Source organism: Phoenix dactylifera, chromosome 5 (genome assembly GCF_051530095.1).
Source record: "Phoenix dactylifera cultivar Ajwa chromosome 5, Ajwa_hap1_PhDact_Kaust_v1.1, whole genome shotgun sequence".
NCBI classification, from domain to species: domain Eukaryota; kingdom Viridiplantae; phylum Streptophyta; class Magnoliopsida; order Arecales; family Arecaceae; genus Phoenix; species Phoenix dactylifera.
In genome coordinates this window covers 19,695,507-19,713,388 of record NC_143194.1, presented here as the reverse complement: position 1 = coordinate 19,713,388, position 17,882 = coordinate 19,695,507, and the positions used below count along the sequence as shown (strand labels likewise).

Sequence of the window (17,882 nt, the reverse complement as noted above, 5' to 3'; positions counted from 1 at the left end):
AATTATTCCATTTAAGTGGGAAAACCCAAGGGAAACCTCTTTTTTTAAGACTGATAAATTTTCTTGTTTTCCGTTTCATTATATTTTTGTTTTCCATTTGAACTTAGTTTTGCTGATATTTTTTCAGGAAATAGAGACTTACAAATCAGCTCTAAGTTTTATGGATTCTACTGTTGTAGTGCATATTTCCTATTTTTCTTAATTATTTTTAGCTACTATTATTTACCTTCCTTTTCCATTATTGTACTGAAGTTTTATTGTCCTGCCACAAAACATACCAAAATAGGAAACCATATATAGTATTTCTTTGTATAATATGCTGAACTGTAAGTACTGCTGCTCGGATTGGAGATGATAAGATGAAAGAGTTGTAGATATCTAAGCTTGTTAGATCATTCTGTGAGTCATGTTATGTAACAACCAAGGAGTTCATTCAAAATGACTAATCGGAAGATATTATTTGGATTTCTTGATTCGATATAGGTACCCAAAATCTACCCAGCGAATAACTGATATGTGACTAAACACACGCCCGCACAGGCTCTTATATACTTCCTCCGTTTATGCAGTGTCTCCTAGTCCATATAAATTATAGATCAGATCTAATACCACTTAAAGAGAGAGCGATTTAAGGCAAAAAGGAAGAAAAGTGCGGGCTAAGGACTAGCAAAGAAGCCCAGTGCCCGCCTTATCTCTAAATAAATGGTGAGTGACGCACGTCCAAGGTAGAATGGGTTATCGTAAATTAATTATTAGAGGGTGCTTTTCCTGCAGTTTTAAGTAGAAAGGGAAGAAAAAAGAAAAACAAATCTAAGTTTCTTTTATTTTTATTTTTTGGCTCCCATCTCTTTTTCCAGTGGCGTTGAGATAGACCACCTACAATGACTATTTGAATTTAGCTACAGAAGAATACTTGGTCACAAGCGCAAGTCCGGTTGTGCAGCCTTCTCCCATTAGGGCATCCAATTGGAAATTAAAGAAGATTTGAAACTTGAGGCTATCAATTCACTGAATTTTTTACTGGAAAGTTGGTGATTTTTTTTTTGGCAGTCGTAAACTTCCAGCTTTTTTCAGGTTTCTCAAACCAGCTCGGCATCACTCGGCAGAAATAAAGCAAACCTACTCACCTGCTCCTAGGATCCAGGACATCATATGGAGCCAATCTCCCTCTACTTCAATTCCACTTCAATGAACCTCGAGCCCATCTGTATATTAACACAGCCAGAATCTCCAGCTACACAGGGTTACATGGGTACAGACACACCAGGTTCCAAGAGCACCAAACAATCTAAAAAGGTATTGCAAAAGCGCATAAACAATGTGATAGACGGTAACACGGCATTTCATCGTCCAAAATGGGAGTAGGCATAAGAATATACAGAGGTTAAGAAAAGTTCTCTAACAAGCCGACTTACAGCCTATAGCTCTACTTTTTCCCCCATCCGGATGGATAACCAGTGTTTCTCTTACACAGGAGGTAATTTAGTAATCATAATTTGGGGCAAAAATGATGAACTGAAATGCCCATTCACAGAAAACAGGAAAAAAACCAAAAAACGAAAAAAAAAAACTCTACAGAAGAAAAGATGAACAGATCATACATCCAAGGTATATCCTACTACTCTCGTAGTCTCAACTCCTAGCATAAATAAGCAAAGACCTCTTTTGCCAAGGTCTGCAAAAGAGGAGAGCAACAGCTGCCATCCTTGACACTACATTCAGGCCCTTCTGCAATACCAGGTTGACTTGAGCCATATAAACATGACAAGAAGACTAAAATAGAAAAAAACAATGAATTATAAATTTAGCTATCATCTTCTTCGTCATCATCTTCGTCGCCTTGAACTTCATCCTCGTCTTCAGAGTCAGTGCCCTGCAGACAAATAGATCAATGAACCAAGGTCATATTTTCCTGTAGTGGTGTGAATATAAATGGAGCATAACATTCCAAGGATGCTGGCATTGTTCTTTGACCACATCAAAACTGCTGTATACTAGGGCATACAAACAGAGAAATAACAAGGGGAGTAGTTTGGGTCGCCTGCAATGTCAAAGGTTCTGTTATTCTGCATTGATAACAGAACAGAAAGCTTCATTTATCTGCTTCAGCAATATATAAGTTGCTTAGAATATCATTTCAATCATAGTTAAGTAGCCACTTCTTTTTCATGTCTGCTTATTCTTTCAGTCAGCTTGGGAACTTCAAGTAGTTGAGTAAAGATAAAGTTCATCCCATGATATAAAGACAAATAACAATTTAACAACCTTGATGGTAAATCGGGCAGCAATACAATAAAAATACAGCACAAGATCTAAATTTCAGTCAGATAAGGTGTTGCCCAGCATTAGACCATCTCTCAAATTACAGATTGGCCTCCTGGTCATAGTAAGTTATGAAAAAGAAATGAAGGTGTAGGCTTCATATTCTTTAGTAACTGAGATCTGCTTCCATTTCATCAAAATGTATGTTTATGACAGATAAACATGTATGAGTAAACAAAGACTTTGGACAACTAATTTGCTAAATATCAAATTCTTAGACTTGCTGAATTGATCTTTTTTCGACCTTGATAGGATATGGAAGGATCAAGAAAATAATGCCTTTAAATTGTATCATCGAAGAGTTTAGAGCCTAGAGACTAATTCAACGTATATGTTTATGTTTGACCAGATGTTGGAGATAAATAGACTCTTGATTTTGTTCGGGTTGGGAAACATGTTTCATGGATGCAGTCACAAACTTTGTTGTGAGATGATATTTTTTACTGAAATAAAGAAAGAAATCAGAGTGGGAAGTTTCAAGATAACATAAATATGCAGCTGAAGGAGAGTCTCCCTGGTGATAACTGGTAAGTCATGGAAAAAAAAAAAAATTGCAAGCCGACTGAGAATAGGTGCAAAATTCTAAACAAGTAATGAATAAAATTCCATAGTAAGTCTTTACTTTCTAAAACATGTAACACAGAAAGTGGTGGGAATTCCCCATAATAAGATTTGGCATTCAGCTTTATCAAATTGAATTTATACTTTTGTTCATTACTAGTTACAATGCATGTGCAGAAGCATGTGGCTACAACCAAGATTTTAGGTATAGGACCAATTTTACCCAAAAAGATTAGGCACTAATATATATTGCTTATAATAAGTTTTGCTATGATTGACAAATCACTATCAATTTGGATTTTGGAGGATATATGACTCTTGTTATGCACAAAATCTTGAGAATCCCAACTCAATGAGATTGTTTCCCTGGGTGACTACCACCATCAATGTGAATCCTTTTTTTCATGAAAGTCTTATGCAGGATCAATATAAGCTTTTTAGAAAAAAAATCTAATAGGGTTATTATGGGAATTGAAAAGTAGAGAAATTAAGCCACTTTTATATGGTGTTAGGATTAGGTTAGGATGTTAGGGGATATGCTTATAGCTTCTAAGTGAGAATTCCTTCAGAGAGAATTACCACCGGTTCTTTTTGAGGTATTAATTTTGCTTCAAAATATCAAGGAATAATTAATTGTTCATAATAGCAAGCAGCAAACAACAATATACAATATTTAACAGATCCTGCTTCATCTTATCATTCATCGAGCTTTCTTAAGTTTAATTTTAAAGTGAAGAAGCTGTTTCTTCAATTCCTCATGAGAAGAATAATAGACCATCCAAGTGTCTAGAGTCAACCGGACATGTCCAAACTCATTCAAAAAGATTTAAGGTGTCCAAAATTTATCTACCAGTTGACAAGAGTCACAAAACCATGAGAAGCTAGAATCTAGCAAAGGCTGATCCATTGGCTAGGAGAATAAGAGCATTAAACAACAATTAGCAATTAGACAGAGGAACAAGAAGCATAATTACCTCTTCATCATCTTCGTCTCCATCAAAATCCTCCTCGTCGGCCTCCTGCACCAGCGTGTATTAGCATTTTAAATCTTGGGATAACGCACTCTCTCTCTCTCTCTCTCTTTATATATATATATATATATATATATATATATATATATATATATATATATATATATATATATATATATATATATATATATATATTTACACACAATGCATAAGCATGAATGAACAGATGTATGTATGTGTGTATCTACGCGTACATGCATGCATGCATGTACATGTATACATTTATATTCATATGCACAATAAACAGTGAACTTGCTGGCACAAAAATATATTCTAGATACCAAAAGAAGCAAACAAGTAACAACTGACATTGTTAAAGTACTTCAAAGGATTGGGCCATAAATCTTCCTTTATTATCTCAGCCACCTGCATATTTATGAGTGATAAGAAAACTTTCACACAGGATAAAATATAAATATGATGAAACAGCCTGCAAACAAATAGCTAAAGAGAAAACAGATAGAGTTGGCTTAATTTAATCTACATTAACAACAAATATCAAGAAGATGAAGGACAGCACATCGTATTATTGTAGACCCTTATTTTGTGATCGTTAAATTTCACATCATACCTGAATAATGAACTGTACAAATTTGCTTTAAATGGAGCAGAAACAAGGAATGATCGTTTACCTCATCAGAAAACCCTTCTGTGATACTTTTCTGCTGAGTTTCACCAAACCAGCTAAAGAAACTGCATCACAGAAGATAAAATGAAATGAAATAAATAAGATAAGTAGCTAAATTAGTTTCATAACAACCAACACACACACACACACACACACAGAGGTAAAAAAAACATTAGACATTCCATCTTCTGAAACCAACACTTTTGATGTTACTTGACGTACAATAATTTCTATATGTCTATTAAAAAAATTTGCAGGATGTCTCATCCGTAGAAATACATATAAATATTGGATTATCCAGAAAATCGATTGATTCCATTAGCAGGCAAAGATTTACCTCTGTTCAAAGACACGCACGCACGCGCGCACACGCACACACAGAGAGAGAGAGAGATGCAGACTAGAATCCAATCGATTGGATTTTGAGGTTGGATCCAGTTAATCTTGACCGATTGACAGGATTTGATGTTGGACCAAGTTTGTCTCGAGTGGAAAACAATGGTCTGACACTAATGATCCAAGTCGCTGGATGTGTTAGACTACATCTAAACTGCTTACAGACAAAAAAATAATGTTTGGAGACAACTAGCCTATGAAATGAGTGGTAAAAAATGTGGTTTTACGTTATATATACACGCACAGAGATGTGACTATAGTTTTACGTTGGTCGCCAACCTATTGCAATCCTCCTTTATTCGTCTTGGGACCAGCTATGTACAAAACATAGTCAGAGTTATACTATACACACAAAACTACCATAACAAGGCAGTCTTGATTGGACGACCAGGGGCCCGACACCAATGATTCAAGCCATTGAATGTGATCTACCATCTATAACTTACCGACAATCAAAAAATAATGTGACTTTGAGATCCCTAGCCTATACATCACTTATGTATCCAATGGTCAAAAATATATAGTTTAACTTACATGACAAAAATGCATGTTTTTGATCAATGGACGCATAAGCTAGGGATCTCTAAATCACATAATTTTTTAATAATAAATAGTTTAAAGATGGTAGATCACACCCAAAACTTGGATCATTGATATCGAGCCTCTAATCATCTGATCAAACCTGACTTTATTAGGATAGTTATGTGGACGCTCACATATTAGCTCTCTCTCTCTCTCTCTCTCTCTCTCTCTCTCTCTTTTACACACACACACACACAAGTATATATGTATATATATATATATATATATAAGATGGACTATACTTCTTGATAGTCAAGAGCACGATACATCTTATTCATCTAGCATATAGATATACACCTACAATTTTAGAGATGGGTAAAAATATATGTATGGTTATGGTAAAGAACTAAGGTGGGATTATGTTCCCTTTTCTTTTTTTGCTTCTTTTTTTCTTTCTTCTTTGTTCATACTGTGCTTTCTCCCACTCAAAAAGAGTGTTAAGTCTTCATATACATATATATATACACACACATACATACATACATATGTTAGATGTATGCCCTAGAAGCCAATCTGGCGGACACATTATTAATTCTAGGACATAAATTTGTACTTGACTTTATTATTATTGAATAATAAATGGGCATCTTTTTCATTCATATTGTTTATGTGTCTATGAATCGTCCAAGAAATTAATAAGATGATGATACATATTCTCAAGAGTTGAGAATTTGAGCCATGTATCATTAGTGATTAATTTCTAAATGCTCCTGATCAATGGATCATCACGAGGACGGTGATCGATCCGATCAGTGCACAGATCGCTTTCCTTATGGATGGACGAGACTCGAGTCCACAGTGTAGGGACACTGAAGTGAGAGTGCAGGTGCTTGTTAGAGAACAAGGGTACTGAGCGTGACCATAACAAGAAGTCACTTGGATGTCTATCCACTCGTCAGTGACTTACTTGATGTTGCAGTAGTGTGACTGGTCCTTTGACCTGCGGTGCTTCGGCTACTCACAGTGAGGTTATTGTAGTTTGACTGCACATATACATGGTCTCTAGTCATATGGGTCCTTGTTGTGTAGATTGGCTGCAGTAGGTTCACTGTAGGAGTAGGGTATGCACTTACATGGAATCTATCGACCTTGATAGAAGAGGAGTGATCCTATGTGATTTATTAGACAGAGTTCTAAGACCTTGGCCAGGGCAATGATATACAGTGGACAAAGAGTTTTTCACTATCGAACTCAAGTCAAATAAATCTAGACATATGACAGACGACGGGGTTTGACGAGTTATCCATGACCTCCGGTCTGTAGGGATCCACGATAGAAGGACTGTATCATACGATAACTGCACCTAGAGGTTCATCATTCTATTCTGCTGGGTGGCCACTACATACTGCTAGGTGTCACTGGTGGATGGTGAGACTCACAGGGATCATCTTGATGGTCGATAAACCCTGATGAGTTGAGTTGAAATTGTTTCAACCCATTGAAAGAAGTTTTCAATGATATTGTGATAGAGATCACAATATATCTCACTACCAGTCAGAATGGAACCTATGGGGTCACACACATTAGAGGTAATGACCGATCCGATGGTTGAATGTGATTAGGAATCACAAATAATCAATTAGATTGATAAATGAAAATCCGCTAAGAGTTAGTGGCTAGAAGAAGGAATAATTGCAATCGGATTGTAATTTAATTTAATTAATTGGATTTAATTAATTGGACTTGATCATGAGTCCTACTTGGAGTGGGAATCATGGAGTCCTAATTGGATTAGGATTTCAAATAAAATTAGAGTCCTACTTGGAATAGGATTTCTAATGTCCTAATTGTCTTAGGGCTGAAATTTGAACAAGTCCTGATTAGACTAGGATTTTCTTAAGTCCTAATTAATTTTAAATTTAATCTAATTAATTTCATGACTCCTAATTGGATTAGGATTGAAGAGTTCAATAGAGTCATGGTTCAATTAAGTCCTAATTAGATTAGGATTGGGAGGAAATTGAAATAGGTCCATACAAGTCCTATTTTGACTAGGATTGGACTCATGCACTAGACCCAAATTAAATCACCCATTAATTTGATTAAGTGGCAGATTTAAATGGATAAGAGGGAGGGGAATATGCCCCTCCCTTTGAGCCATGCGTGGGAGAAAAAGGAGGGGCGCATGCCCCTCCTAGGTGGCATGAAATAGAGATAAGGATGAGCTCCTAAAAAATAGGAGCTCATCTTTATCCCTTTGCAATTAAAAAGGGAGCATGGAATTTCGGCCAAAATGAATGTTTTTCTCCTCATTCCAGCCGTGAGCACCCTCCTCCATCTTCCTCCTTTGAGCCACAATCAAGAGAAGAAAAAGAAAAGCTTGGGACGCCCTCTTCCTTCTTCATCTTGGTTCCAAAAAGGAAGAAAAAGAGAAAGGCTGCGGGTCTTGTTTTCTTCTTCCTAAATCCATCCTTCTTCTTCTTCCTCTCAAGCCAATCAAAGGTTGATTCAAAGGAGAGGACTTCAGCCATCCATAGCCATCTCTGCAAGGGAGCTAGCACCCCGGTGAGATCCAAAGGCTTCGATCGAGTCAGTACTTCGTGTGGATACCTGTAGAGGCCGGACGCGTGTGCGGCTTCCACTGAGCCTTGATCAAATACCACGTAAATCAGATTTGCGGAGACCATCTACCCGCACAAGGTGAAGATCTGATCTTCTTAATGATTTTAAAATGGTTTAAAATAATTTAATTCTAATCTATCTACAAACGAATGGTTTTAAAATACGTTCATGTGATGAACGGATCCCGCATATGTTTTTCCGCTGCAATCTGAAAATTATTTCGAAATTTTCATGACATATGAGGGATGCTAACAACATATACACACACACACACACACATCCATACATACATATATATATATATATACATCCATACATACATACATATATATATCTATATACACACACACATCCATACATACATATATATATATATACACATCCAAACATCAGATTCTACAGGATCAACAGACTTATGGGACTTAAGGAATGATGGAAAGGAATTAAAAAAAGAGAGAGAGGGTAAGAAAATCAAAATGAAATGAAAAAAATAAAGCAAAATATAAGTAAATGGAAAAAAGTAGAAGATTGAAGGGCCTAGATTCCAAATGAACAAACTCAAGCACAAAAGGGATCTTTCTGATTCTCAAAGAATGAGGAATAAAGGGATTGATCAAAAAAGAAAGAAGAGGGTATCTACTTCTCTGAGTTTCAAAGTTATTATAGGGCATCTAAATTGAAGATCCATACCGTTAACCATCATCTATACTACTGAAAATATCTAGAAAACCAAAAATCACGTGTTTTTGTGATCTCTAACCTAAATGAAAGGTTATATGAATATGCCCATATCTATTTTTGTTTGGCGGATATGATGCGGATTTTACTTGAATGTTAGAATTTGTATCCATATTTTATTTTAAATGGATTCAGATACAAATTGGATATTGACAAATACAAATACTAATATGGATATAGACTCGATAGCCAAATGTTATGGAGAAGATATTATTCCACTTTGTATATTTTAACTCACGTTCAGTATACAAGCTTCCTAAATTTCTTTTATTACTTTTCTAAAACAACAAATGATCATACAAAAAACAAGAAAGACATAGCTGCATCCACTTAATCATCTGACTTAAAAGTAGATCCCAACAATTATGCTAATTTGCATGCTTCAGAATAAAAAACTCGTTATTAAAGATGCAATATATCAAATCAAAGATGTCACTGTATGGAAAGAGGATTAAACTAAGTATATCTTTATGTTGCCACGTATTTTGCTTTGAACTTTAGAAGAGCTATACGAAAGTAAACGGAATTGCAAACAAAATTGAATATTCGGATATGGATTGAGATTTGGTGCATCCATATACATATCCACATCTGCTGCTCTTGGAAGGGAATAAATACAGAAATAGACATTAGTCGGACAATTGGCATTTATATTTGGATAGATGTGGATGCAAAAACAAATTTATATAGGTAATATCTAATCCATTTTCACTCCTATCTAAAGCCCAACAGGTCCCGAACTCATGAGTCTGAAATGTCTGCAGGCTGGGTCTAGGCCTGAAAACATTCCTTACAATGAACTGGCCCTAACTTAAGCCTAAGCCAACCTTAAAAAAATACTCACAATCAGGTTAAGCTTGGGCCTGGGATCTTTGGGTCAAGCATATGCTAGGCTAGAGGAGGCTCAAGCCTCAATTTTCAAAATTGGCCGAAATCAGGCCTAGGCCCGACCCAGTCCAACCTAGCCCATTGGCACCCTTCTTAGCAGTCTTCATCCCTTCCTTTTCAAATAAGTGCATATGTTCAAATTCTCTCAGACAAATCTATACTAGAAACTACTCCTTATCAAGTAAAAAAGTCTAGCACGCAACCCTTTCAAGAAAAGTGATATTGTCCTTTCAAGGACTCGGTGGACTGGAGGACAGTTTCGAAAATTCGTTTTTAGCAACTGTCTCAATAAAATTCCCTCTATAGGAGACCACAATAATCACAGGTTACATCATACATGTGTATGTTATAAAGTGAACTATGGGGGATGCATCTCCATCCAGAGTCCAACACCACTGAATCTAGCCCCTCGCCTGATTTTTTTTGTTTTTTCCCTTAACTTTCTTCTCATAATACAAGCAACTCTAGTTCTTTACCCTTCTTTGTAAGACTTTCTTTCCCCTCTTTAAGGGGCGTCACCTCTAATATTGGGCTAGTATTCTTAACCATGGTCGTCAATGTGTTTTTTCTCACTTTCTTCTCTGGGTTTGTATGTGCATCACATATGCGCAGCTCTTAGTTTTTCATATAACTGTATCAAGTTGAAACACTCATATTCATTCATTTTTAAAAAAATATATTGATTTTTAATCTTTTATTCTTTTTATAAGCTCCATCCATTGTTTAGTACCCACCTTTTACGGTGGAGGCCCTTGCCTCTACAAGAATTTTAATTTACCTTTTCTTTGCCCCATGCTGTCCCTTCAAAAAACAAAAGAAAAAAAAAAGAAAAGAAAAGCATTCCAAGATCCACCCTTGCTTAACAACCAATAAGTGGGGATAAATGAAATTAAGAATACCAAGACGCTAACATAGAAAAGAGGTAAGATGTTCTGCCCACATAACATTTCCAAAGCCCCTAATTAGCGACGTGTCTCAAATTATTAGCATCCCTCATAATGCATTAGAATGCTACTTGCCATCTCTAACATAAAAAAATGTTTCCATCCAGATGTGAATCAATGGATGGGCATAGACTACATCAATTGCTACTTGGAGATCAACTTCCAGAGAATTAGCACAAATCTACATCACTCCAATGGTAACAAAATGTGCATTATGCACTAATTTCACTAGCAAACTCACCAACATGTTAGCTTTCTTCATGCATATGAGACACTCATGTAACAAGGGCACCATGTGTTGATTCCTGCCTACAAATTCCATAGTTTCACATGGCTAGGTTCAGGAATCCTCAATCCTGAATTTTGATATCATTTCATCATAGTCCACATCCATACATATTACAGAATACAGAGCTTGTGGAATAGGTTCCAAAATGTCCCAATGTAGATAATGTAGAGTGGCAACATTAATTTGTCCACATTGATAAATAGATTATCCCATAATGTTCAAAATTTTCAATTTAAATTGTCCCATCAAGTAGCTCTAAGCAAAGAAATACAGCACTACCCCATTCCCATTTGTGACAATTCAAGGAAGAACAATATTATTTCTAGCTATTTGCGAATGAGAAGATAGCCTTGTATCCCAAGATACCATGGTTGATTAAGTAACATGGGGTTTAAAAGCATTTATAATACCATTAATGATGCCCAAAGTCACAATATAAAGTAAGCAGGGTAACCCAAAACTTCAGCTATATGAAGCACATCTGACCACATAAATGCAGAAGAATTTATAGCAATTAAGCTACAGCAGTAAATATTATTTAAGACTGCAAATTTGGTAAGCTCAGTAATAGTGCTTTGCATTAACATAGAAAGAACATAGGGAGATTAAAAACCCACCTTTCCTCAGGAAAGGGTCGTTTATTTCCAATCTTCTCATGAGCAACACCATTTGCAGTATTCTTCAACTATGGTGATGAAGAAACATTAGTTGTGCCATTCACATCAGGTGATAAGTCAGAATATAAAGCACAATGTTCTTAAAGAGAATGTCCTTACCATCTCCTCCTTCCACCTGATTGCTGTACCCGCTATGTTAGTGGTTCCATTATCAAAGAAGGAATATGTCTTTTTAAGGCTTGTATCTTCAAAATAAGGGTTAGGGGAGAAGCTCTGAACATCATATAAACCATATTAGACCAACAAAGCAAGTTATTGAACATATTAGATGGGAGAAGGTGAGTTAATCCTCTGCTAAAGAACAAACAGACAAATAAAAAGAACACTCACAAAAGTTATGGAATAGCCTGACTTCAAATCTTTAAAATCTTCCACATCTAGCGATTCCAAGTACTTGAAGATCTGCAAGTTAAGAATTCAGGTATAGATAAAGAAATGTCATGGGCAATAACACATTTTCAGCAATGGAAGCAGACCTTTTGGTCTTCTTCGGTCACAAGATCACTAAGTGCTGGATGGCTCAGAAACTGCAAATTTGAGGAAAAAGGATTTGAATGATTTGTTTTAATTACCGATAGAAATTAAAAATTCAATAAAGTAAGTGAAGGATAACTACAGTTCGAAAACATACCGCAGTCAACCAGAAGTCTGGAATAGATTTGATGATCTCATTCCGCCTCTTGTAAACAGGTCCGCGTATCTCATTGTATTTCTGTTCCACCTCCAAAACTTTATCACTTGCTTCCTCATTGACCTATAAAAAATAAAATTAGAATATCAGAAAGGGAAGAAGGGGGGTGCACATTTCAAGGCACTTGAACCTCCCTATTCTCTCGTAAATAAAGAGTTTAATGCTAGATTTGCCAGGGTTTGACAGTCAGCATAGACGTCATGCAAATCAGCTTAATGCGTGCAAGAATATAAACATAACCACAAAAAAGATGTCGCTCATAAGAACAGCAGCACGCAACCGACAACATTACCCGATGAATATTGGTCCCTTTTTAACATAGTCGGCTACTTTTAGATATCAAACTACAAATAAATTAACTCTTTTTTCGTGCAAGCATATACAAAATAAATGATAACTTATAAGCTATGCTTACTTCAAGAATAAGAGGGCATTAATTATAAAATGATTTTTTTAGGCACAATTTCATGGCTGTAGCTTAAATTTTTTTTCCATAAAAAATTTAAATTCTTCAAAAATATACCGAGACCATAGCATGTTTCCGCATTCTAGAAACCATATAAACTACTAAATCTAAAATCAAGAAAAATCCTTGTGATAAAAAAAAAGGTAATCCATCATACTGATGGATCCAAAAAAGCAAATTTGGTTTTGAAAATCAAGATTTCCATAGCAAGAATTGTTAGTTCCTAGCTGTCGGAACATCAAACTGAAGCGGAAATAAAAAATAAATTATATATTTCCAGTGTTACTTTTCTTGTGAATCAACAATGAATCTACAGTTGAGATATTAACTATTCCACACAGCTGCTCGAATTCCTTCCGAAATCTCACTAAAGAAAAACAGAAAACAAAATAAAAAAAATCAGACGAAAAGTCGCAAAAAGATTAGAAGAAAACGGATGCCATTACCATCTCAAGCTCGTCCTGAATCTCCTGGAGCTTCTCTATGGAGAGCACGAGCTCCCCGTCGATGTGTTCGGAGTCCTCCTCCTCCCCTCGCTCCGCCACCTTGGCCTTCTTTCCCTTGTCCACCACCATCTCTCCCAAAGCCCGATCAAACCCTAACCCTAACCCTAATTCGCCCGTACCGACCGCCCGCCCGCGGCCGCAAGAGAGTGTTCGAGGGAGCTATATAGGAGAGGGGGTTGTTGGGGTTTTAGCCAACGGAAAAAGAGAACCGGCCAACGCTTCTTTTCCCTCAACTAAAGTCGGAGAGCTTCTGGGTATTTATATGATCCCTTTGGTCCCTTGGATGAGCCTGCGGATCTGGTCACCTTCCATACAGTGTCGTCCGTCTTTCTCGTCCACATGGCGGCAAGGCGCTGCGATGTTGCCACGCGAGAGAAGGGACGGGTTGATTTACCCAAAAAAAAAAGGGACGGGTTGAGGGTGACTAGCCGAGAGTGACCAGAATCGGTGTACGGGCCCCACGTTATTAAGCTGGAGATATTTTTTAAACCCTAACCCTAAGGGAAAGATGGTGGTAATTCTCGTTCAGACCGGCAATCTGTGGGGCGCCTACAACCCTTGCATTGAATGAGACTTCATCTGGGTCGTCGGATAAAGAACTGCCCGCAGTCACTCCATCCTTCGCCATCCTAGTAAATGGTTCTCCCACACACTTCTTCGAGTCTGCGGTTGGTTTTCGTCAGAGTTATTTGTTGTCTTCTCTGCTCTTCATTTTGTGTTTGGATGCGATATCCAGAACTTTTTGGAGCACGATAGAGACTCAGATCTTGGAGGACAGTCCAAATCTCGCACCTCCTCTTTGCCGATAATTGTCTGTTGCTGGTTCGAGCGACTAGGCGGTCGGTGAAAGTGATACGAGATATTCTAGAGGGGTACTGCTCTGCCTCTGGTCAACAGATGAATAGGGCCAAGTCCGCCATATGCTTCAGCCCGAGGATCAAGCTGCAGACAAAGGCCTCTATCAAAGAGATCCCAGGGGTAGGTGAGTAAGAGGGCACTATGAGGTATTTGGGGGTCCCCATCACTGGCTGTCATCTTTGGTGTAGCGACTACTCTGATGTTGAGCTGGGTATCAAACGCACATTGGAGGGATGGCAGATGGACACTCTTTCTATAATGGGCAGAGTCACCTTGGGGCGGGCGGTGTTGAGCTCAATACCAATGTATTTGTTAGCAAATACACTTATTCTAATATCAGTACTGAGGTCTTTAGAGCAGATGTTCAGGAACTTCATTTGGGATAGGTGGGATGGCAGAGGAGGCATTTACCTAGTGGCATGAAAGGTGGTTGGTCAACCATTCAGACAGAATGGATTAGGGGTTCAGCCGCTAGTGGGGAAGTGGGAGGTACTAGCTGCAAGACGCGCCACTAGGTTTGTCCTACAGCCTAACAACATGTGGAGTGTCTTATTGAGGGCCAAGTATGGAGCACACACGACGACAGCAGATTTTCGAGGTGGACACCACTGCTCTTTCATTTAGAGGGATATCTGCTCTCACGTCCTATTAGTGCTACTGGCAGTCAAGTGAGTGATCGGTGATGGACAGAGTTCATTGATGTGCTAGAGGATAGATGGGTGGTGATGCTACTGCTTAGCTGGATGCCGACATTGGTCGACGCGGCGAGAATGGCCCATCTCAAAGTCAGTGGCCTCCTCATCCTCGAAGAGGGCCGGTGAGATGAGGTGTTGATCAAGGAGCTGATAAGGGAGACGATCGAGGCGCAGTTAGCCGAGAGGATCCTTGCCATCCTGCTTCCCCATGGAGTAGCGGTAGACTGACAGATTTGGGCGACCACAAGAAGAGCCAGAGTGCGCTCAGTTAACTTAGAGGCGATGATAGATGGCGAGACTTCTAAGCGATTTGATGGTGGTTGGATATAGAGGATGCGGGTCTACCCCCGAGTGACTCTATTCACTTGGAAAGTGGCCCGAGATTGCTTGCCGACCAGGAGCATGCTGGCTAGGAGAGGAGTTAGGATTTTCTCGATGTGTGTGGACTGCCTGGACTTGGTGGAGTATGTCAGCCATGTCTTGCTAAAGTGCCCACGAGCAGGTCTGGAGGAGGGCCTCGTTTTCCCTATTAGGGCCCGCAGTGTCAGCTACGGATCTTCTTCGGCATGTAAGGTCTGCCATACGATCATCGAGCACTATTGGGTGGGGTATTGCTACTGTCTATTTGGCTTATCACATCTGGTTGGACAGGAATGACAAAGTCTTCGAGGACAAGAGGACACCCCTAAGGTTAGTTGTGGAAAGAGCTCTCCGTCGAGCTGTAGAAGTCACTGAGGCAGCCGAGACTGATTCATTTGGGATGGCTAGGGACACCTAAGACCCCCTCTCTACTAGTGTTTCGCCTAGGCATGTCCTTGTGTCTTGGGAGTCCCCACCCCCTAGCCATCTCAAGATGAATTTCGATGGTATTTTGCCCGCTGACGATAATAGTGTAGGAGTGGCATTCGTGATCAGGGACCGAGCCTCTAGGTTGATTACCGCGGCCAGGGGAGTATACCTTTGAGGCTTCTACTTTTGAGGCGGAGTTCAAGGCTACATGGAGACGTGTGCTAGAAGCTGGGTGTATCATCCTTAAGGGGGCGGTGATTGAGTGCATACTGGAGGTGGGGTGGGGGAAGGCATAGCACCCGCTTCTAGGCGACATCCGGCTGATGCTGAGGGAGTGTTGTGCTTTCCGGATCGTGCATGTATTTTGGGAGGCAAACAGAGCTGCTGATTGGGTCGCCTCATTTGCTGCCCAATATTTTGAAGGGATCCTTTAGACTCAACACACTTCTATCCCTCTGCCACTGTGTAGTCTTCTTTATATGGATTCAGCTGGCTAGGCTCATGTGAGATTAGTGTAAGTAGCCGATGTACCAAAAAAAAATACCTACAGTAAAAGTATAGATAGTATCATTCTTTGTAATGATTATTTTTTTATTATTTATATAATTCAATAAATACTTTTACTTTTGAAATAATTTATAAATTATTAGCATGTAGCAATTGTAGTTTTGAGTAAAGGTCAAACCTTAAAAAGTAAATAAAGGTCTTTTGGCCAAAACATAAAAAAATAAGCTAAAAATAGTATATAAATGGAATAGCAAAGAAACATGATATAGATTTCAAATATTAGGACCTTGCACAATTTATAAATTATTTATAAATTGTAGTAATTTACTTTAAATTATTTATATAATTCAATAAATACTTTTACTTTTGAAATAATTTATAAATTATCAGCATGTAGCAATTGTAGTTTTGAGTAAAGGTCAAACCTTAAAAAGTAAATAAAGGTCTTTTGGCCAAAACGTAAAAAAATAAGCTTAAAATAGTATATAAATGGAATAGCAAAGAAACATGATATAGATTTCAAATATTAGGACCTTGCACAATTTTTTTCTCTAAAAAAAAAAAAATCAAATACTAGCCATAAGGACACCAAATCAAAATTTAGTACATATGAAGCCTTTAGAACAAAAAGTTAAATAGCTGAACTTATGATACTATTAAATAATTTAAAGTTATAATAATAAGTGACCTATGGTTAAACTTAAATACTGATGGTTCTCTTGTTACCTCCCATAACCCCATATATACATACATACATATGTATATATATAAGCTAATTTAGCAGATGCATTATAATTATTCTAGAACCTAAAATTTGTACTTAATCTTTTTTATTAATTAATAAAATTGGGCTTTCTTTTCATTCATATTATTATGTGTTCATGAATCGTTCTAGAAATTAATAAGATAATAACACATATTCTCAAGAGTTAAGAATTTAAGACATGTGTCATTAGGTAATTAATTCCTAAATTTCTCCTGATTGATGGATCATCACGAAGGATGATAATCAATCCGATAAAATTAGTGCGCATATCACTTTCCTTGATGGAAAAGTATTGAGTCCACAGTGTGGTGACACTAGAGTGATTGTGCAAGTGCTTATTAGAAAACACGGGTACTGAGAATAACCAAAGCAAGAAGTCACTTGAATGTCTATCCACTCGTCAGTGACTTACTTGATGCTGCAGTTGTATGACTAGTACTTAGACCTGCGATACCTCAGCTACTTACGGTGAGGTTGCTGTAGTTTGACGAGCACATAAACATGGGCCCTATCCATAAGGATCCTTGTGATGCAAATTGGTTGCAGTAGGTTCATTGTCGGATTAGGGTTGTATCTAGATGAGATCTATCGACTTTGATAGATTAGGAGTGATCCTATTTGATTTATGAGACTAAGTTCGAAAGACCTTGGCCAGAGCAGTTTTGGAAAAAGAGTTTTCCAATCTCGAACTTGAGTCAAATAAATTTGACATATAACAGACGATGGGGTTTGATGAGTTATCCATAACCTCCATCTTGTTGGGATCCACGATAGAGGTACTGTATCATACACTAACTGCACTTAGAGGTTCATCTATTCCGTTCTGCTGGGTTGCCACTATATGCTGCTATGTCTCACTAGTGGATTGTGAAACTCGAAGACATTCGCTTGATGATCAGTGAACCCTAAAAAGAAGAGTTGAAATTGTTTCAATTCATTGAAAAGAGTTTCAATGATATTGTGAGATCACAATATATCTTACGACC

The 17,882-nt window shown here is 37.8% G+C and overlaps 1 protein-coding gene across 2 annotated transcripts; it reads right to left on the bottom strand.

Moving 5' to 3' along the window:
- Positions 1–1,495: 1,495 nt before the first annotated feature.
- On the bottom strand, positions 1,496–13,512 carry LOC103716794 (NAP1-related protein 2-like). 2 transcript variants are annotated; one of them, XM_039128850.3, is made up of 10 exons: positions 13,222–13,512; positions 12,250–12,372; positions 12,095–12,145; positions 11,949–12,020; positions 11,718–11,831; positions 11,559–11,626; positions 4,547–4,607; positions 4,224–4,280; positions 3,858–3,902; positions 1,496–1,873 (listed from the first exon to the last, which is right to left on the bottom strand). In XM_039128850.3, exons 1-10 carry the CDS (start codon positions 13,348–13,350, stop codon positions 1,805–1,807), a joined length of 789 nt encoding a protein of 262 aa, XP_038984778.1. In that variant the 5' UTR covers positions 13,351–13,512; the 3' UTR covers positions 1,496–1,804. The 2 variants fall into 2 exon arrangements, with proteins under 2 accessions (XP_038984778.1, XP_038984779.1); XM_039128851.3 differs by lacking the exon at positions 4,224–4,280 and having other exon boundaries at positions 1,574–1,873.
- Between the last annotated feature and the right edge of the window lie 4,370 nt (positions 13,513–17,882).